General features: G+C 36.7%; 1 protein-coding gene across 1 annotated transcript; it reads left to right on the forward strand.

The window, feature by feature from the left end:
- The first annotated feature begins 17,950 nt into the window (after positions 1 to 17,950).
- LOC107764576 (protein THYLAKOID ASSEMBLY 8-like, chloroplastic) lies at positions 17,951 to 22,456 on the forward strand. Its single transcript, XM_075229257.1, has 3 exons — positions 17,951 to 18,554; positions 20,270 to 20,660; positions 21,804 to 22,456. Exons 1-2 carry the CDS (start codon positions 18,171 to 18,173, stop codon positions 20,657 to 20,659), a joined length of 774 nt encoding a protein of 257 aa, XP_075085358.1. The 5' UTR covers positions 17,951 to 18,170; the 3' UTR covers position 20,660; positions 21,804 to 22,456.
- The last annotated feature ends 693 nt before the right edge of the window (positions 22,457 to 23,149 follow it).

Raw genomic sequence — 23,149 nt, forward strand, 5'->3', positions numbered from 1 at the left:
GGGAGGTTCTAGTTGCTGATCTAGCATAGGTCTTGCGGGTTCGACCGAACCCAATAGCTTGTGCCCAAACCCTATATTTGTCTTAATATATTCATTAAATATGTATAAATTAAATTAATTAAGAACTCAGTAACTTAAACGGACTAGAATCCCGAACTCATAATTCTGGCTCCGTCTCTACTAGTAAACCTTTGGTTACCTCAGGTCCAGAAGAAATACCAAGAGATGTATGTTGTTTCATTTCTCATTTCTTATATGCAAGTTAATGCAAACAATAACTATTTTTTTTCCAGAATGATTGGCATACTTTTACGTTTAAATGGAGGGACATGGACAATATATGAAGCTTCATATATTCGACTTTAACTTGCAATAACATTGAGCTATAGTTGTTGTTGTTGTTGATCAGCTTGACACTTTCGGTAAAAATTATCATATCGACTTTAGCAGTTGTTGGAGTCTGTAATTTGTTGGAAGAACAAAAAAATCCTGATTTCAAAAGACTATTGTTTCGACTGATTCAAATTACTATACGCTTAATTACTTTTGTAATAACTTGTCAAGTATTGGAATATTGACACCATCAACAAGTATAAAGTCACACATGCAACATTCTAATTTTAATAAAAGCTTCTCGTTAAGGTTAACTATTACATATATATATATATTTCTTGGTCAAATGAAAGAAAAGTTACATATTATGAGATAAACTATTATCTCTCACCAATCAACATATCTGTAACCAACACCTTGACCGTTACTCAAATAAATACCATCCGTTTCCACAGTCCATTGACAATAAGTTGTCCTTGGAACATTTGCACTATGAACACAAAAATCAAAATCATTATATACCACAAAAGCTTTGTCCTTAGAACCCCACCAAAAATGACAAAAGAATATAGTTCTAGCCCAAAGCCACATATTAGGACGAAATGACCAAGAGAATTGACCAAGCGCAGCAAGTGAATGGTATCCTAAATCGTCGTCTCCAGATGCACAATGAAAATATAACGGTGGGTTATCATTTGGGAGGAAATTATGTATAGCAACTGTATATTTCTTCCCTTTGAAGATATTCCCTTTTGCTTGTGGAAAGCAAAAGAAGAAAATGAATAGCAAGAAAATAGTCTTGATTTGTGAATAATCCATAGCGTATAAGAAACTAGTATTCAACTTTGCTAGAGTTTGACTTCTTATATAATCATTCCTCCTTTTATAAAGGAGATATATTTTGCAATTTTATGAGTAGATATTATGAGAATTTCAATCAATTACATCTAATCTATAGATACCACCAAACACTAGTAATTAATTCATTCTTTTCTAGTTTTGGAGTCTTGAAAGAAAACATTTGACTAATAGTTTGACTACTGGTTTGACTAATGATGACAAAAGGATTGTGTCAGCATCATGTCATTCATACAAATGACAATGATCAAATAATATAGTAATATATTTTTTTCTATTTTTTGAGCATTTTATTTTGTTGCATGTAAAATATTAAAATCAACTTAAAGTAGAAACAATTTGCAAAACATTGGCTGTAAATTAAACTAGGAGGATTTTAAATCGATAATGATGATTAACAATTTACATGTCAAAAAATTGAGATGAAACTTTGCTCAATATATTGTTGCTTTCTCTCTTTCAAACTGCGAATGTGATTCCGGATCTCTTATATCATATTTGCTACGGCCTCAGGGTCGAGAAGAGTCAAATGCTCACAGAACAGACCCAACCTTTGCTTCGATTGGATCTTCTCCTATTCGACTTGAGAGATTTCTTTGTGAAATTTCTTAAAGCTACTCAAAAAATAAAAATGACCACAAAGTATCCATCTAAGTATAATATGTACTCCACTAATATTAACAAATAGATAGGCATAAAGGCGGAGTGAGGACTTAAAGATTATGAATTCAGAATTTTTATATTTTCAAGTTATTAATTACTATAAATTTATAATTTTTACCTTTAAGATATATTGACTAAATTTTTTAAGATAAATATAAAATTTGAGCTAAATCTACTAAATTTGATTGAACCATATCTCTTAATACAAACACTTTTCTTGGACGCAAATGAGGGGGAAAATAGCAGTCCTTTCTACCAATAAACTTTGAATTAATCCGTTCAATAGTTATTGAGCTTTAGTAACTATCACAGTGAACACGCTATATTATTTTATCACATTAAAGTAACCAAAGATTCTTCTACTATAACAATAACATCACAAATTAGTTTTTATCATATTTGTATAATTAAAAAGGGAAAAGGTCACTGTTGCCCCTAACTATTGGAAATAATACACGTTTGTCCTCCGTTTCACTTTATGTTCAATACCCACCCTACTGTTAACAAAGTTGATATAATTGCCCCTAACCCTAACGGATAGTCGATGTGGCAGCTGACCCACTCCATTTTTTCCAAGTCAGTTGCCAAGTTAGCTTTACATTAAGTTAAAAGCCCCAAGTCGACCCCAAATTAGATTGACCCAATTTCACTCCCAAAATCTTGACCCGTAACATGTAACCGTTTGCCCACTAAATAAATAGAAATAACTCGTGTAAAAAGACTAGAGGCTTTCATTTGGTCGAACCTTCTAGTACTTGAAAGAAAACGAGAGAACCAAAGCCGTCAGAATCCTTGCATCCAGTGCCGATTTCAAGCAAAGGTAAGAACTTATTCCCAAAAACTTGATGTTTCTGTTAGTTTTATCTCTTTCTTGTATATAACTGAAGTAAAGTTTTACTAAGGTTTCGAATCCCTTTCAGATTTGTTCTTGGTTGGTTAGGGATTCCAGTTCCCCCTTTCTTTATCGATTATTTCAAGCTGATAGGTGTGTGTAACCAAAGTGTAATTGTTATAGGGTTTCTAATTTATTGTTTATTGAAGTTAGGGTTTTTAGAATAGTTCTTGGTTGGTTAGGGTTTTCACTTCTCCCTTTCTTTGTCGATAATTTCAAGCTGGTAGGTGTGTGTTTTGCGTTTATATTCACTTGCATATAGTTTTACATTATTAAACCCTAATTTTGTTCTTTTTGTTTGCAGGTGCCTCTGTCACGACCCAAACCTATGGGCAATGACGAATGTTCGAGTTCTACTTGTCGAACACCCCTAAGCATGCGTCTAAGATATAAATATGAATTTATGGTAGGTCATGAATAACATCTGTCAATAAAATGCTGAATTACGTGAATAATATATGTGAGGAAAACATGTCTAAAAGACATATATACATATACATGCGGAATACGGAAAGGCGAGCCGGCAAGGATACTATAGACAACTATATATCCAAGACTGGAAGTCGACAAGGCCACATACTATTCAACTATAGATGACCGTCTACAGACCTCTAATAGATTGTACAACTGTATAACGGACGGGGCTGGGCCCCGTCATACCCATATATGTATACAAACACGTCGTACCAAAACTCAAAACAGCTCCGGATCAAATGGAGCACACCAACTCTCGCTGATCAAAGATCCTAAGAAGGGGGACCGTCAGCCTGTCTAGCTGCACCTGCAGGCATGAAACGCAGGCTCCGGGAAATAGGGGTGCCAGTACGAAAAATGTACTGAGTATGTAAGGCATGAAAATTAGTACATAAAAGACATAGATGAAATATGGAATAAAGAAACCCACCTATAAGTCTAAATAACTTTGTGAATCCTGAAATATTTATAATGCCATGCACGTGCGTATAAATGTCGTATCATGCATAGGTATAGGTGTACATAACATCATCAAGCCTCTGAGGGTATCCCATCATATCATCCCAGCCATTGTGAGCAAAATCATTAACATATATCAGCTGATCAGGTGGTGGTGTGTATATAACGCCGTAACCTTTTCCCATATCCCATATACATATAATATATGTGTATATAACGCCATCTGGTCATGGGTCAATGTACATGTATAAATGAATGAAATGCATAAGAAATACGTTAATAAGATTTCTCGAAATATTATAAGATCAATATGCCTTTCGGATAAACTTTATCAACTACGTATTTTTCTGAGACTCATGAACATAAGATATAATAAAAAGTCACATGGGGAATGAAGAACATAGACACCCCTAGTACTTCTATGAATAGAGTCATTTATGAAATCTGTGTGTTTGCTCGTTTCGTTTGTATTATATGAATTATGCCAAATAGAAAGAAGGGGTAGCCTTAACATACCTGAGCCGATTCTCTTAACAATCCCTTTAACCTATGTTTTTTTGCGATAAAATATGTAATGGCGGATCGAAGTAGGGAAAAATCCATATGATATTCTTGAGAAAGATTATACCGTGTTCTCTTAGAATTGCATCTCACGCTGCTATTACATAATCTCGTATGAATTTGCTGAAGAAGATCTGTTACTTAGCAAATGTTAGCATCACACTTCAATAAGATAAGAATGTCTCTTAAAGTTATAGGTTGTGGGCCCCACTTTTGTGGCTTAGTTTTGCCCAAAGATCCCTTAAATGTGCCACCTAATCTTCATGAATCAAGAGTCATGGCTACATAGCCCCTTGCTGCCACGTTACCAAACTTATCCACCAAATTTTCCAATTGATTTGTTAACTTGTTAATCTCCCACTAACCAATAATTAATCAATTACCCACATAATTAAGAATTATCTCAAATTACTTAAAATACTAATCACTTTTAACACACTTTATATACCTTACTATCATGGTCATGTGGTACCTTGTATGACACTAGTCCATAAATACGGGGTATTATAGCTTGGACCGTATTTTACCACAAAATGTCAAACTTCAACGAAACTCATTTTCTTCCACTCGTTTACCCTCTAACCTTCACGAATTTACTTATCACTTATTATAAGTAGCATAATACTTATAACATAAAAAATAATCTCATTCCCGAGTCTATGTCGATTAACTTATGAAGAAACTTTAACGTAGAAAATGCGAAATGTAACATCCTTCCTCCCTTAGAAACATTCGTCCTCGAATGTTTCACTCCCCAGGATCTATATAAATTTTGGCAGAGTCGTCTTTGTAACAGTACTACTACTACCCTTCCTGTAGAAAACTCAATAATTTAATGTTACATATTGCCACAATCATCAAAAACGACAATGGCCTTACACGACCAATGACAATAACTAACACAAGAATCCATACTCGTACATTAAGGCTGTGATGTCTCAGTCGGATCCTTCTCTGGAAGAGGAAACACGTGAGGATACCTAGATTTCATGTCTTCTTCGGCTTCCCAAGTCATTTCTTCCACATTATTATTTCTCCAAAGTACTTTCATTGAAGCTACCTCTTTAGTCCTTAATCTCCGAACCTATCTATCTAGTATAACAATGAGAGTTTCCTCATATGATAACTGCTTTATGACCTGAACATCGTCAACTGACACGATTCTGGAAGGATCTCCGATACATTTATGAAGCATAGACACATGAAAGACTGGATGTACAGACTCCAAGTCAGAAGGCAAGTCTAATTCATATGCTACATGGCCTACCTTGCGTATGATCTTATATGGTCCAATGTACTGAGGGCTAAGTTTTCCTTTCTTACCGAGCCTCATAACGCCTTTCATTGGTGATACCTTTAGGAATACCCAATCATCAGCCTAAAACTCCAAGTATCGTCGTCGATTATCCGCGTAAGATTTTTGACGGCTTTGAGCTGTTAATAGCCTTTCCTGTATAAGCTTAATCTTATCGATTGCATGTTGTACCAACTCTGGTCCTACTAACTTAGTTTCCCCAACATCGAACCATCTTATAGGCGACCTACACTTCCGTCTGTAAAGAGCTTCATATGGAGCCATTTGAATACCGGTATGATAGCTATTATTATACGCGAACTCAATAAGCAGCAAATGATCATCCCAGCTACCCTTGAAGTCTATCACACAAGCCTGTAACATATCCTTAAGTGTCTGAATAGTACGTTCAGCCTGTCCGTCTGTCTGAGGATGAAATATTGTACTAAGACTTACATGAGTTCCCAATCATTTTTGAAAGGACCTCCAGAAATTAGCTATAAACTGAGCTCCTCTATTCGAGTTAATAGATATAGGGACACCATGAAGTTGAACTATCTCCTTAATATAAATCCTTGCATAATCCTCTGCGGAATATGTAATCATAACGGGAAGAAAATGGGTTGATTTTGTAAGTCTATCAACAATCACCCATATAGAATAGAACTTATGCTGGGTACGAGGCAAGCCTACAATGAAATCCATATTAATTACTTCCCACTTCCAAGTCGGGATCTCTATAGCCTGAAATAGTCCACCAGGTTTTTGATGCTTAATCTTAACCTGCTGACAGTTAGGGCACTGAGCAACAAACTCCGCTATATCCTTTTTCATTCTGTCACACCAATATATTTCTCTAATATCATGATACATCTTTGTTTCTCCTGGATAGATAGAATAACGAGAATAGTGAGTTTCTCTCATAACTTGCCGACGCAACCCTGCAACATTAGGGACACATAATCGTCCTCGATACCTGAGGACCCCATCTTCTGTAATCTCAAATGGTGTCTTCTCCTTCTGAGGGGTTGTATCCCTATAATGTGCTAACACAGGATTTGCGTACTGGCGTTCGTTCACTTCAATTACTAAAAAGGATGTTGTCGTGTCCTGAATAGTAATTCCAGTATCACTTGAGTCCAATAATCAAACTCCAAGACTAGCTAGCTGATGAATGTCATGGGCTATCCCATTTTTTTCTAGTTGTAAATATGACATGCTACCTATAGATCTACGGCTGAGGGCATCGGCTACTATATTCGCCTTCCTTGGATGGTATAAAATATCAACGTCATAGTCTTTCAGTAGCTCCAACCATCTCCTTTGTCGTAAATTCAATTCCTTTTGCTTGAAAATATACTGAAGGCTCTTATGATCCGTGTAGATATCAACATGAATGCCATACAAGTAGTACCTCCACATCTTTAGTGCATGAATCACCGCGGCTAACTCTAAATCGTAGGTCGGGTAATTCTTCTCGTGCTTTCTTAGTTCTCTAGAAGCAAAAGCTACAACCTTACCATGTTGTATCAATACATAACACAATCCAACGCCCGAAGCGTCACAATAGATAGCATAACCATCGGTCCCCTCTAGGAGCGTTAGAACTGGTACTGAAGTTAATCTGTCCTTCAATGCCTGGAAACTTCATTCACAAGCATCGGTCCATTGAAACTTAGCTCCCTTCTGAGTCAACTTTGTCAATGGTGCTGAAAGGGAAGAAAATTCCTCTACGAATCTCCTATAATAATCTGTCAAGCCGAGGAAGCTACGAACCTCCGTCGGTGTCGTGGTTCTAGGCCAAGTCTTTACTTTTCAATCTTTTGGGTATCAACCCAGATACCTTCACCCGAAATAATATGCCCAAGGAAAGCTACAAAATTCAACCAGAATTCACATTTAGAGAATTTTGCATACAACTTCCTTTTTTGTAGAACTCTGAGCACAGTACGCAAATAATCTGCATGCTCAGTCTCTGAACGAGAATAAACCAATATATCATCGATAAATACAATCACGAACAAATCTTGAAAGGGTCTAAACACACGGTTCATCAAGTCCATGAATATCGCTGGGGCATTAGTCAAACCGAATGACATAACACGAAACTCAAAGTGCCTATATCTGCCCCTGAATGATGTCTTCGGAATATCCTTCTCCTTAACCCTTACCTGATGGTACCCGGACCTCAAGTCTAACTTCGAGAAACACTTGGCACCTTGCAACTGATCAAATAAATCATCAATCCTCGGGAGCGGGTACTTATTCTTGATCGTCACCTTATTCAACTGTCTATAATCAATACACATCCGCAAGGAACCATCTTTCTTCCTCACAAATAACACAGGTACTCCCTACGGTGATGTACTTGGTCTGATAAAGCCTTTTTCAAGCAAGTCCCTTAGTTGTTCCTTCAACTCTCTCAATTCTGCGGGTGCCATTCTATAGGGAGGAATAGATATTGGCTGAGTATTTGGTAATAGGTCAATAGCAAACTCAATTTCTCGTTCTGGCGAAAGACCCGGAAGCTTATTGGGAAAAACATCGGGAAATTCATTAACCACAGAGATAGATTGAATGGTTGGTGACTCTACTTTCATATCCTGTACCCGAACTAAGTGATAAATATAGCCCTTTCTGATCATCTTCCTTGCCTTGAGATAGGAAATAAGTCTACATCTCGGCAATGCCGTATTACCTTTCCATTCCAAAACAGGTTCCCCTTGAAATTGGAATCAGACCATCTTTGATCTACAATCAACATTGGCATAACAAGAAGACAACTGATCCATACCCATTATAACATCAAATTCTACCATATCTAACTCGATTAGGTCTGCTACTATAGATCGACTATGAACTACTACTATACAATCTCTATATACCCGCTTAGCTATCACTGGATCCCCAACAGGTGTGGACACCTCAAAAGGTTTAACCAACTCAGGTTATATTCCAAACTTACTAGCCACCAACGGAGTAACATATGATAAGTTGGAACCTGGGTCAATCAATACATATACATCATATGAGGAGACTGATAATATACTTGTAACAACATCAAGTGACGACTCATGATCCTGTCAACCTGCTAATGAATAAATATTGTTCTAAGGACCTCTCGAGCTATATGCTTCGCCTCTGCCTCTACCACGACCGATTAGTACTTGTGAACCTTGCCCCAGGGGGCGTACTGATAATGACGAACCGGCTACAGATCCCGTTGGATGAACTTTGCTTGCATCACCTCTCTTCGGACAATCCCTCATAATGTGGCCTGGATAACCTCAAGTATAACAAACACCCAACCCCATACGGCACTGCCCGATATGCTGCTTACCACACTGAGCACATTGTGGCAAGGGCGACCTCATCTGACTTGACTCACCCCTATACTGAAAACTTGAGGCCTTGGAATTCTGACTAGGACCTGAATATGTGGAACGATCAAATCTCCTACCGGCAAACCGAGGGGGTGCGCTAGCCGATGGCTGGGCTGGATACCTCAGGTATTGTTATCTCTGACCACCTGGAAACTCACCAGAAGGACCCGAAGATCTCGCTCTCTTACTCTGGCCCCTATCATGCTCACGATCGGCCCTCTACTTCTTCTTACGCTCCTATACACCCTGAGCGTATGCCTAAATACGATAAATGTCCTTGCTTGCTGAAATGAGACCGACATACAGTCGTTAAGCAGGTGCGGCTCCAACCCCATCACGAACCGGTGAACCCGATCCTCCATCTTAGATACAATAGTGGGAGCATACCTAGCCAATGAGTCAAACTGAAGGTTGTACTCCCGAACACTCATATTACCCTGCCAAAGGGTCAAGAACTTATCAACTATGGCCCGTCTAAGCTCTAGTGGCATATAATGATGAAGAAAAGCCTCTGTAAACTCTTGCCATACTGCTGGAGGGGCATCCTCATCTCTGGACAACTCCCAAGACTCGTACCAATTAATTGCAACATCTTGAAGTCTATAGGAAGCTAGCTCAACTAACTCAGTTTGAGTGGCCTTTATTACCCTCAAGGTCCTCTGCATCCTATCGATAAATACATGAGGGTCTTCGTTTGAATCTGCTCCAATGAACACCGGAGGGTCCAAATTAATGAAATCACGAACCCTCGCACTGATTGACCTATTTGCATGACCAATACCTACCTCCTGATGCCAAGCATGTGCGGCTACTAATCGAGTCAATAGCTGAATAACATCTCTCATCTCCTGACCTTGTGCATCTGGCTGATGAGCTTGATGAATAGGGGAAGGCACTGGAGCTGGTGGCCCTCGGAGCTCCTCTGGAGAGGGCGGGGTATGTGAAGTCTGAGATGTAATCTCACTATGAGACTCTTCCCGAGCCCTAGTAACTCGTGGCACTCGACTAGTAGTCTCATCAGCCACAGACTTGCCCTTCTGGGTGGCTGTAGCCTTCTTAGGCATCGTTGAAAACATAACATATCGTTAAGAAAATGAATTCTTATATCGCACGATCTAAGATAAGAAAGAAGGATAACATCCTATATATCATGTAGCCTCCTGTCTATAAGTGTGGTGCACAACACACCCATAAATAAGACTCTACTAGATACGGTCTGTAGACAACCCTAGGACATAACTGCTCTGATACCACTTTTGTCACGACCTAAATCGATGGGCAATGACGAGTGTCCGAGTCCTACATGTCGAACACCCCTAAGCATGCGTCTAAGATATAAATATGAATTTAGGGTAGGTCATGAATAACATCTTTCAATAAACTGCTGAATTACGTGAATAACATACGTGAGGAAAACATATCCAAAAGACATATTTACATATACATGCGGAATACGGTAAGGCGACCTGACAAGGCTACTATAGACAACTATATATCCAAGACTGGAAGCCGACAAGGCCACATACTATTCAACTATACATGACTGTCTACAGACCTCTAATAGAGTGTACAACTGTATAATGGATGGGACTGGGGCCCGTCATACCCATATATGTATACAAACACATCGCACCAAAACTCAAAGCAGCTCCGAATCAAATGGAGCACACCAAATCTCGTTGATCAAGGATCCTAAGAAGGGGGACTGTTAGCCTGTCTACCTGCACCCGCGGGCATGAAACGCAGGCTCCGGGAAATAGGGACATCAGTACGAATAATGTACTGAGTATGTAAGACATGAAAATCAGTACATAAAAGACATAGATGAAACATGGAGTAAAGAATTCCACATGTAAGTCTAAATAACTTTGTGAATCCTGAAACATTTATAATGTCATGCACGTGCATATAAATGTCGTATCATGCATAGGTATAGGTGTACATAACATCATCAAGTCTCTGAGGGCATTCCATCATATCAGCCTCATATCTGGTTTATGCTTTCTTGGTATTGAAAAGTCCTTTGGTGGTTTAGGGTTTCAATTTTAATATTTTGTGGTCCCAACTTCCTTTTTTTTTATTTATAGAAAATAAGTGAATTAGATTTTTTGTATTAGCTTTAATTTGTTCTTTTTTGCGTTGTTTATTGGAGGGTGGGGTTGGGGACACTTTATTTGTTACTTTAATACTTTAATGTATGGTCCCCCATATCCATGGCTGCATCTATTAGTTTATTGTGGTTGACTGACTTCTTCAATGTGTGGCTGATTCTATTTTATTCTGCCTTTATCTGCCTATATCTCTGTACCTTCTATTATTCTATTTTATTCTGCCTTCCATTAGTCTTTGTTTGTTTATGTTGACTGGTTTTAGTGTGTATGTTATACTGTTTCTATATTTTTTACCTTATATGATTTTAGTTTGTCTTAAATATGTATATTCTTTATTATGCAGTTTACTAACAATGGTCCTGCTGGATTTGGTCTTTCATCATGGTGGAGAGTGGGTCAAGAATCCACTCGTGGCATACTCAAGAAAATTTCTACACACCAAGGAATGTTTTGACTTTGACTTGCTTTCCTATAATGATTTAGTGGATGGATATGTTTTTAACCTGGGGTATATAGGAGTCCAACAATTGATAATTAATGGTCCTTCTGGTGCATACTATGAAATAGAAGGTGATTATGGCATTAGGACTTCATTGGACTTTGTGAACAACCGGTTTAATGTTATTAACATATTTGCTGTAGAAGAATGTGAGCCAAGTATTAGTGTACCTAATATAATCCATCACAATGAGCATGGTGAACCTGATGAACTTGAAGCTGCCACTGATTGTGATGAAAGTGATAATTGTGATGATAATGAATATGTTGTTTCTTCAGACTATGATTCTGATAGACTAGAGAAACTTTTTACACAAAAGAAGAGAGACATTAATGATAAATTGACTAACTATAAAGAGTTGGATGGGTCCATGACATTCAAAGATATTGCTGAAACTAGGAAAGTGATAAATATGTATGCACTTGCAAATGGTTATGGGCTAGAGCAACTTAAAAGTGACCCAACTAGGCTTAGGTATATTTGTGAAGCTGGATGCCCTTTTGTATGTCATATATCTAGGAATTCTTCAGAGGGTGGGGCTGAATTCAGGACCTTAAATTCTGAGCACACTTGTGAACCTGCATATGAGAATCATATAGTTAATGCCAAGACCATTGTTGCATACTTTAAGAGAGGGTTGCAAGATGATCCAAAAATTAAGGTTAGAGAGATTAGGGCAAGCTTGAAGGCTGCATTTAATATAAATGTTAGTGAGGCAAAGTGTAAGAGGGCAAAGAGATTGATTTTGGAGAGTCTGTAAGGGAGTTTTACTGATGAATATAATAAGTTGGTGGCATATGTTAATGAATTGAAGTTTAGTAATCCTGGAAGTGATATAGTAGTTAACTTATCAAATGATGCTCTTGCTGAAGGCAAGAAAAGGTTCCTAAGGATGTACATATGTTTTCATGCAATGAAGATGGGGTTTAAGAGTGGGTTGAAGCCCTTTATAGGGTTGGATGGAACTTTTTTGAAAGGGAAAGTTAAGGGTCAGCTTTTTGTGGCAGTTGGTCAAGACTCTGCAAATTATTTTTATCCATTATCTTGGGATATTGTGGATAAAGAAACAAAAGTCACACGAAACTAGTTTTTAAGTCATCTACAAATGTCACTGGACCTTAAGATGGGTGAAGGAATCACTTTTATCTCATATATGCAGAAGGTATGAACACTTTACTTCATTATTTTATTATTTTACCAATATGTATACATAGATTATAATTCTTCTTCTTTCCTTTATATGCAGGGGTTGATTGATTCAATCTCAGGAGTTCTTCCCTAAGCACACCACAGATTCTGTGTAAGACACATAGAAACAAACTGGTGCAAGAGATGGGGGTCTGAGGAATACAAGAAATATCTTTGGTGGGCAGCTTTGAGTACCTATGAAGAGGAATTCCAAGATTAGTTAAAGAGTATGAGCCAAGTAGATGATGATGGTAAGGATGTTGTTGAAGATCTGTTAAAGTGTCCACCTACCTGCTGGAGTAGGGCATTCTTTGATACTACCTGCAAGAACCAGTCAGTGGATAGTAACTCACTGAGTCCTTCAATGCATGGATATTGCAAGCCAGACACAAGCCAAGATCAGAATCAAGGTTATGAATATGTTGACTGATAATGAAGCTGGAGTGGTGGGGTGGGGAAATGAATACAGTCCCAAGACTCTAAATTTGTATAACCAATTCATGAGGATTGCACAAAAGTGTCATATGAATGGCAGTGCTGACCAAGGTTATGAAGTGACAGAAGGTAGTGATAGGCACATTATAAATCTGGGGGTAAAATAATGCACTTGCAGGACATGGGACCTTTGTGGAATCCCATGTCCTCATGCAATCTGTGCCCTACTGTACAAGAAGGTTGACCCTTTAAGTGGGATTCACTGGTACCTTTTCAAAAAGGCATATCTCCAAACTTATTCTCATAAGTTACAACCTGTGAGAGGAGAAAAGTTTTGGAAGATAGACCCCTCACAGAACACGGAACCATATGAATTTGTAAGAATAGCCGGCACGCCAAAAGTAAAAAGAACAAGAGAGACAAATGAGTCCTTTAATAGGCAATGACAATGATCTCAATCCAGAAAAAGGAGAGTAATGACATGTAATAACTGTGGAGAACCTGGACATAATGTTAGGGGATGTGCCGAGGTAATCTATCTCTTGAACAATAAATTTATGCTTCTATTTTTTTCTGTCTTGTTCTAACATATAATTGTATATGCTGATAATAACACTCTAAAGGAAAACAGCCAATGGGTGGCAAAACAAGGGGAAAACAGGAAAAAAAATAAAGAACTTTAGTTGATGAACCTGATGATGAACAGCCTATATCCCCAGCTGCTGCAGATATCCCAACTGAAGATGACTTCAATTTATCAGCACCCCAGCCAAGCCAAAACAGTCAATCCAGCAACTTTGTGTTTATGCCAACCCCTGCAGTTCGAAGACAGCTTCCAACTAGCAATGAATGCCTAGATTTTGAGATCCCTAACTTTGCACGTGAGCCTGACATAGCTATAAGACCAAAGAGTATCTCAGAAGCAAGGACAAGACTCCAGCTGAGACAGTAAAGCGTACCAGCTACAACCAGGCAAATTGGATTTATTAGTGATTCAAGCGGTGTAAGTCAACCATCGAAGCTTACTTTCTCAACAAAAGGCCTAATATGGCTGGAAAATTCTGCCATCACTGGAAATCAGTTGAACAAACAAAGGTTGACCAAGTTGCAAGCAAAAAAGGGTAGTGGTAAGGAGCAGAAGTGATGGAAATTTGCTTCTAGTGAACTTTTATGATGTAAATTTTTTGAAGTATTGTAATTACCAGTGTTTTAAAAGGCGTGGGCGTAAGGCAGGGCGTTTTATATATGCCTCAGCGGGGCGTAAGCCCCGAGGCGCGGGGAGTAAGCCCCATAGGTATTTAATTTTTAATATTTTATAAAATAATATAATGACAGTTAATATTTATAAATAGGAAAAATTACATAAAAATTAAAGAAAACTATATATATGTGTGCTCCATCCCCACAAAAAACTAATCAAAACAATCTATTATATATACGTTACTTACAAGAACAAGTAATTTGAGTCTAAAAGAATAAAGTTTTCTATATGGAGGAATAAAAAGGATGATTAACCTGCAATTTGAACTTTGAATTTGCTGCTATGAAGAAAAATGTAGTTCTCTTTGTATTTGTAAAAAAAAAAAAATATTTGTTGCTTTTGGGAGATATTAACAGACTAGCGGATAAGATACAAATTTGAAAAAACTATGAATTAGGGCTTAAATCAATAAAAAAGGTCTTTACTTTTAAATTTAATACTTTTGAGTTCCTCTTTAAACCTTTTGAGTAATTACCAAACTGACTTTTGAAAATTTAGGTATTATATGAAGGACTAATTCAACAAATTTTATTTTAATTTGAAAAAGTCTTTAGGGCTTACTCCTTACTAAAAAAAATGCGACCCGAACGCCCGGGCGTACGCCCCAAATTGCGGAGCATACGCCGCTTGAGACTTTCGCCCCACACCATCGCCCCGGGGCTTGCCCCAGAAATGCCTTTTAAAACAAAGGTAATTACTGCCATGACAGTAAACTTTATATTTTGGTTGTGGTTCTTTGGTTGTGACAATTGGGTATCATGTTATAACTAGGTGTTGGCATCTTTTTGGGGTTATAATATGGTATCTAGTTGTCTTATTAAACGCACTTTATGAATGTTGATAGTTGGTGAATGTTCAGTTCATTGTTGTCCATTTTGTTCCCTTTTCAATTTCAGTTTTCCGTTATCTAGTTATCCATATTTATGACTGGAGTGTAAGTTTTTCAGTTTTACACTTGCTGCTGTCTTTTATGTCAAATGAATTGGATTGGAAGCAATTAAATGACTTAGTTATTCAACATGCCATTTAGAACAATAAAATATACAGAACATATACTAGTAAGGGAAAACAACAAATACTACTATACCAACATCATCATACACTAAGGAAAAAAACTGACCAACAAATACTACTACAACATCATCATCAAAACTGCAGAACATAGCTGGAAAGCAACAAATTCTACTATAGCAAATACTACTACTACAATATGGCTTAATTGACCTAAAAGTCCGCTACATATATATAACTCAAAATCAGCAACCTTGACTCTGCAAAAAAGTCACTTCATCACCTAGGCTACAAAAAAATCAAGAAACAGTCCCCAAGAAATCATAAGCATCATCCTTGTCTTTGCAAGTTTATCTTCTAACTTGATGACTTTATTCACTTCATATTGGTGTATAGCCTTCATGGCAATTACTTCTTCCTTCAATTTGTCCCTTTGCATCTTAACCTTATCCATCGACGATGTTATATCTTTAATATTAGTCCAATCACTTTGTGGGAAGATTTCATCTTTCCATTCCCAAAAACCACATGAACTAGGCTATCAAACATAATTCAAAAAGAATATTTAGCTAATCATTACAAACTCTAAACTCGTAGATTTCATAATTACAACAAACTTAAAAAAAAGAAAGAGAAAACTGAAAATTAACAACCTTAGGCCTCAGACATTTGTAGAATTTTCTTCCAGGGTTACATGGAGTAGACGAAGTGAAGTGGTTGGCTATAATGCCACAGCGACACCTAATCTGTGATGAACAACTACCTTGAGACATTTATCAACTAAAGCTACGACGAGAATGAAGAAAAGAAAAATTTTGGGAAGATTTCAGTCGAACCCTAAGTTCTCAGCAATGGAGTGTCTTTTGAGGGAGAAGAAGAAGACGTTGGGTTAGGGTCAAAATTTTGGGAGTGAAATTGGGTCAATCTAATTTGGGAGTAGATTTGGGACTTTCAACTTAATGGAAAACTGACTTGGCAGCTGACTTGGAAAAAATGGAGTAGGTCAGCTGCCACATCGACCATCCGTTAGGGTTATGGGCAATTACATCAACTTTGTTAACGGTAGGGTGGATATTGAACGTAAAGTGAAACGGAGGACAAACATGTATTATTTCCAATAGTACAGGGGCAATAATGGCCTTTTTTCCTAATTTAAATATGCGTGAGTTGTTTGGAGAATACAAACTATCGTAAAATCAAAATATTCGGAGTCGCTTAGTTTTGTAGTTTTTTTTACCATAAATTTGTTTTTAGTTTTATATTTTTTTTTACAAAATATCTTTATTTTACACATAAAAAATATAAAAATAACACAAAAAAACCTAAAACTTAGCTGTGTTGTTAGTGCAACAACCCATAAGATCAATGAAGGCCATGAACATATGTTCTTGGTCATATCACACCACCTCCACTAGCGGGGCATGTATTTCCTCTGCTATACCCAACAAACCTTAGGACAACGTACACAGAGTCTTATGGCAGAACTACATTCAAACTTTCTAATAAAAAGTGAGGCCTTAAATTTTTTAATTTTATATATATATATATATATATATATATATATATATATATATATATAAAATTAATTAATGTTATCTTTCTTCTTTTCACTATTTATTTATAGGATAGTGGTCTTAAAAGAATACTGAGTACGTATTAACTTTATATAATATTATTATTATATTAGTAAAGTTTAACTTAGGTTAATAAGATACTAGTTATGTATTTGCAATATATTACCTTTAGATATTATTGTAAAAAATTTTAGTTGCTTACATGAATATTTGAATAATTTAATTCTAAATTCTAAAAAAATATATCTTTTATTTCTTTTTCTCTAACAAAGTTTTCTTATTGTTTTCTATAATTTCAGCATTATCTAAGAAAAAAATCATAAATTTTTTGGACCTCAAAATCTGGAGCCTAAAACAAAGGCTTTACTAGCCTTCCCTTAAACTATCCCTAATTGTAACATGTAAGTGATCATAGGAGACAACAACAATAACCCAATAAAATTCAATAGTGGAGTTTGAGTAGGGTAGTGTGTACGCAGACTTTACTTTTACCCTGAGATGGTAGAGATGTTGTTTATGATAGACCCTCGGTTTAAGAACACGAAAAGAGACAAATGATCAATAACAACAACAGAAAATAAAAAAATAATAGCTACAAAATAAATAAAAAAGCAATAACAATAACTAGTAATAAATACCCACTACTATGAAAAAATAAATGTTTTGGGCCTCCAAAGTTATGATGACAATTCACTCGCTTTGTATAATTTCGTTATTTTTAGCTATTATTATAAGTTAGACTGCAGCGTCGAAGGATATCAATTAAAAAGATCGAAGATAAGTGATGTAAATTTCTATTTGCGATGTATGTAATTCTGATAAAATCTTTTTTTTAAAAAGAAAAATGTAAATGATATACTACTAGTAGTAATTTGCTTTGGAAAGTTCAATGTAATTCTCGACCACTTGAAAAGCCAAATAGTATATTTTGCCTTTTTGCAAAATAGTCACAGCATCGTAAATTGGTCGTTTTTGCAATTTGGTCATTTTTTCGCAAATTGATCATTTTTCGCTCCGACTATTCTTTTTCCAATTTCAAGTTAATAATGGCAAGTTCTCAACCCTAATACCAACCCCTTAAACCCTTCCGCCGGAGCACCACCGTCTCCGCCACCCCCACCCCCATCCCCACCCTCACCTACACACTCTCCCCTTCAATACCCATTTTTCAAAAATGTCAATTAGAACCATTTCAAGACTAAAAATCCCATCTTTATTTCTCCTTAAACACCTTTCAGCTGTTTCTCCATTACCAAAAATCTCTTCAAACTTAGCCTCTTCTTCTTGTTCCACATCATGGGTCCCACAGTTTTCTAGAAGTTTCTTAGGGGTTGTGAGGTTTTACCATGATGGAAGACCAAGAGGACCACTTTGGAGGGGTAAAAAGTTAATAGGAAAAGAAGCAATATTTGTGATACTTGGGTTAAAAAGATTCAAAGATGATGAAGAGAAGCTTGATAAGTTTGTTAAAATACATGTACTTAGGCTATTGAAAATGGACTTGATTTCTGTCCTTAATGAACTTGAAAGACAAGAAGAGGTCTCTCTTGCTGTTAAGGTTAGCTTTTTTACTGCAAATTTATTGTGGCGTTTTTAGCTTTGTTCATATGAGGTAGTTAGCGAAATAGGAAATCAAGAATTGCACAAATTTTATTATGTTCTACTATAAATATTTGTCATTTCTGTTTCAGTAGTTTTGCATGATGATAACATGAGTTGAGCTTAAATGGAGAAGTGAGGATTCATATAGCTGACTCCAATTTGTTTGGAACTTAGACGTAGTAGTTGTTGTTTCAGTAGTTTTATTGTTGTATAAAGTTGCCTCTATGTGACCAGGAGTTTACGGGTTCGAGCCGTGGAAACAACCGCTTACAGAAATGCAGGGTAGTTATGTGTACAATAGACCCTTGTAGTCCGGCCCTTCCCCGGACCCCGTGTTTAGCGGTAGCTTAGTGTACCGGGCTGTCCTTTATTTAGTAATAGAGGAAGTGTAGTCTTTCTTTGTACCCTTTTAATGTCTAGTTATTGTGGAAGGGTTTAAATGGTCTCACGTTCCTTGAATAAACTTGAAAGGTTCAACCTTTAAGGTTTCTTAGCACTGGACTTTGTTGTACTTTTGAATTATCGATTTAGAACTTAATATTTGTTGAAAGTTTATTGGTTTAATACATATAAATATTGGGTTCAGTTGAACATTGAATATAGGCTCCATCCAGCTGTAGTGATAGTTGGGACACTGAGGAATATCTAGAAAGGCATTTCGGGAATCGGCCTGATTCTCTCTCTTTTCGTTTGTTTGAAGAAAGGAAGGCTCCCAAAGAATCGATCTTTCTTTTCGTTGTTGAGTCTTTGTTTTGGTAAATTAATGCGTGATATTCTGGATCCTCATGACTAATGGTAATGTTACCATTCATCTAGATTCCCGGTTTTACTTGGACGTGATAAAATTTGTACAGTTTCACTTGTAAGGCAGATGCTGCAGTAAAGTGCTTTTGGTACTTTACTGTGATCAAGTTTATAGCCGATGGTTATGGTCACGAGACATAGGAGCAGTTGCTTATATTAGATCATAAAGGATAGAGTTGGATAATTAGTTTTCCGTGGCTTTATGATAAGTTTGATTGTGAAGTTGTCCTTCTACGTTAATTTGGAATTGAAGGTTATGTAGATGTAGACTTAATTCTTTTAATGCTCTGTGCTGCAATGGACATGTGTAAATAGAACTTCTATTTTGAAGAAAAAAGAGTAAAGTGATCTTGACAACTTAGAATTTGGGAAAAACAGAGGATTACATATGCTACTCTGTGCTTTATGATCAAATGTTCATATAAAGATGTGGGTTATCTCCTCCTACATTGTCAGGTGGAAACTTGGTTGTGGTGGGAGGTATTGAATTTGTTCGGGCTATAATGATGATGTACGGTACAGTGAAAGAGGCACTTTTCATTTGAGCCTTGTTTGAGGAATAGCTTCTCATACATAGTTTCTTTTTGCTGCACCCTTGAGTTTCTAGCCTGTAAAGAAGAGGTGTTATCGATTATAGAGACTCGTATTCTTTTGTAGATTCTTTACTTTTTGATTTACTGCTTCTATATGAGAAATCTTTTTATGAATAAAATTACTTACTTTATGAAGAAAGAGAGAGAGAGAGAGAGAGAGAGAGAGAGAGAGAGAGAGAGAGAGAGAGAGAGAGAAGCTATGCATTTGCTTTTTATGCTTCGGTTGGAATATGGAATGGCATTAGCACAAACAACTAATTGTTTGTATTTATAGGTGTTTTGGGTTATTCAGAAACAGGACTGGTACCAACCCGATGTTTATCTTTACAAGGACCTGATCATAGCATTGGCTAGACGGAGAAAGATGGATGATGCAATGAAGTTATGGGAGAGCATGAGAAAGGAAGATCTATTTCCCGATTGTCAGACATTCACAGAAGTTATTCGGGGTTTCTTGAGAGACGGATCTCCTGCAGATGCTATGAACATTTTCGAGGATATGAAAAAGTCTCCGTATCCGCCTGAGGAGCTGCCTTTCAGGATTTTATTGAAGGGACTTTTGCCACATCCCCTATTACGGAACAGAGTTAAGCAAGACTTTGAGGAGATTTTTCCTGATCGGCATATATATGATCCTCCGGAAGAGATTTTTGGATTACGTTGAGGTTCGTATGCTCTGTGTTTTTCCTAAACTTGTTTCATACTAGGTTCCTTGTCGGTCAGAAAATGGCCTCCTAATAGCTCTTGCATCGTCTATTTTAAAAGCTGTAACATATTAAGCTTATTGGATAATCACTTTTCATAATACTTGCCGACAGATAATTATTTTCTTAATGGCTAGCTTGTATTTAGAATGAATAGTAAAGCTATTTCAGTTAAGCTAAAGCAATTGAAAAACAATTAAGCACAAATATCATTGTAATTTTCTGTTCAGGATTGAGACTTGTTGCTGCAATGAGGCCCTATAAAAGTGGGGGAGCAGGGCAATTTGGAGATCTTTTAATTTTCATCTACTCATTATCTCTAAGGACTCAACTCATATGAGAATTCAAATGGACTTCGTTCTTTTCACCTTTATTTTTTTAACCAAAGATATTACTATGTTTTTTTGCATAAGCCTTTGCATAGTCTTATTGTACTTTGGGCTTGATGCTTAGGACTCTAGGAACAATTACTCTTCACGACGATTAGGTTGTATGATGTTATGCTCATAGTTAAGTAATTCTTTCATCGTATATGATTTCTTTATGTTAAATGACAAAGATGCTCGGGAGTTAGGTGGACATTCTTAGCTCTATCTTTTGTGTATACACCCTGGGGGATGTAGCATAGTTTTTATGGGTTCAACCGAACCCAGTATTTTTTGACACGCAACATAAGCGTATTGTGAAAACTACTAAAATTACATAAATATGAACTTATGAACCAAGATTCTCAAATGTACAATGAATTCAGTGCTAAAAACCTGTAAGATTAAAGCCATTGGATCTGTATCTGCCTATATGTTAGTATTAATTTTCTTCTCGACACACGCCTTCTTACCATGCAATCTGGACAATATTTGAAAATAGTAAAGTATGTTGTTATTTTAGCACAACATCATTACCTCCATTATAACTCATTCATTCTTCAACTCTTCTATTAAATTGCTTGACTTCTATTAGCATTCAGAAGCACCCTTGGAAAAGGCAAAGAAAAGATTCTTTTATGATATCATGTTATATTATCCATTTTCTTCATTTAAGCTATTATTGTATGTTTGCTTCTTTTGCTTGAATTATATGCGACTGTTTTTTTATTGGTCTCAGGCTTTGAAGAACAAAGTCATACAGTTGTCTTTGCTGCTGCGGAAATATTTATTAGTGGAGACACGCATGATATATATCCAGTTCTAAGAAGCTTCTTCTACCTCGATATCTTATAGTACACAAATGCTATTAGCTCGTTCGAAAGGTATATCCTTCTTTTGATGACATGCTGAGAGTGAGTAACGGTGTTTCTCTGCTATCCTTGGCCGCGGAAATACCAGAAGAATGAGTAGTTCATATGGTTTTGTTGCTAGATCAGACGTGATGTTCGTTCTAAGTTCACGATATTTATCTTAACCCCTTAGCCGTCTGGACTAGGAGTTTGCTGCTGCTTATTTGGCTGCTACTTGTACTGGTGTGAATTTGGGAAATAAATTAACTTCTCCGCGATCAGCAGAGTTTTCCTTTTTTCCTCTTGGGGAACTTGTTCAGCTTTAAGTTACTATTCCGGTAAAGTTGTTGTCATGTGATCAGGAGGGGACGGGTTCGAATTATGGAAACATCCTATTGTAGAAATGCAAGGTAAGGCTACGTACGATAGACCGTTGTGGTCCGGCTCTTCCCCGGACCCCGTGTATAGCGGGAGCTTAGTGCACTGGGCTGCCCTTTTATTCCGTAGCTAGCTCAATAATATGACTTGGTATCTTCTGTGATATTTTGATTGTTATCCACATGGTCTGTAAGGTGCTTATGACATTTTGAGGGATTTTGAGGGTTAAAGTGTAGAATGATGTTACATTTGGTTACAGGACTATAGACATAGAAATTAGTCAACTACCTATAATTCTGCTTATTACATTTTGTTTTCAGTTCTCAGACTCCAATTTATTGGAAACTCTGAATTATGACATAGCGGTCAATGAAATGGGTGAAAATCATAGGAGATAAGTTTTTGAACCCAAAAAAGAGACAAAATGCTAAATGATTATTTTTTATATGTTCAAGCCTTAGTGGACAGAGTTATTCATGCCTCACTGTCGCTGAGGTGCCCAAGCATTCGCTCCCTAATAAACACTCGATCATTCATTGAATACTTCGATGAATTTATAGATCAATTAACACTCTATCATTCATTGAATACTTTGATGAATTTATAGGTAAATTGATCGATGCCATATAGATAAATCCACCGTCAAACCGATTTTTATGTTATGTCTGACTGTGCTATGTTCAGATTTCGTTTACTTTTTGTAATTTTGCTAGTTGTTGCGAAGATGTAAATACCGCTATATACAACGTGATCCAATTGGATAGACTATAATCAGCATAATTCTAGGAAAAAATAAGCTTTTCTTTACATTTTTTTTCCTAAAGGAAGTAATCTTAACAAAATGAATGGTCATTAT

This window comes from Nicotiana tabacum, chromosome 14 (genome assembly GCF_000715075.1).
Source record: "Nicotiana tabacum cultivar K326 chromosome 14, ASM71507v2, whole genome shotgun sequence".
NCBI classification, from domain to species: domain Eukaryota; kingdom Viridiplantae; phylum Streptophyta; class Magnoliopsida; order Solanales; family Solanaceae; genus Nicotiana; species Nicotiana tabacum.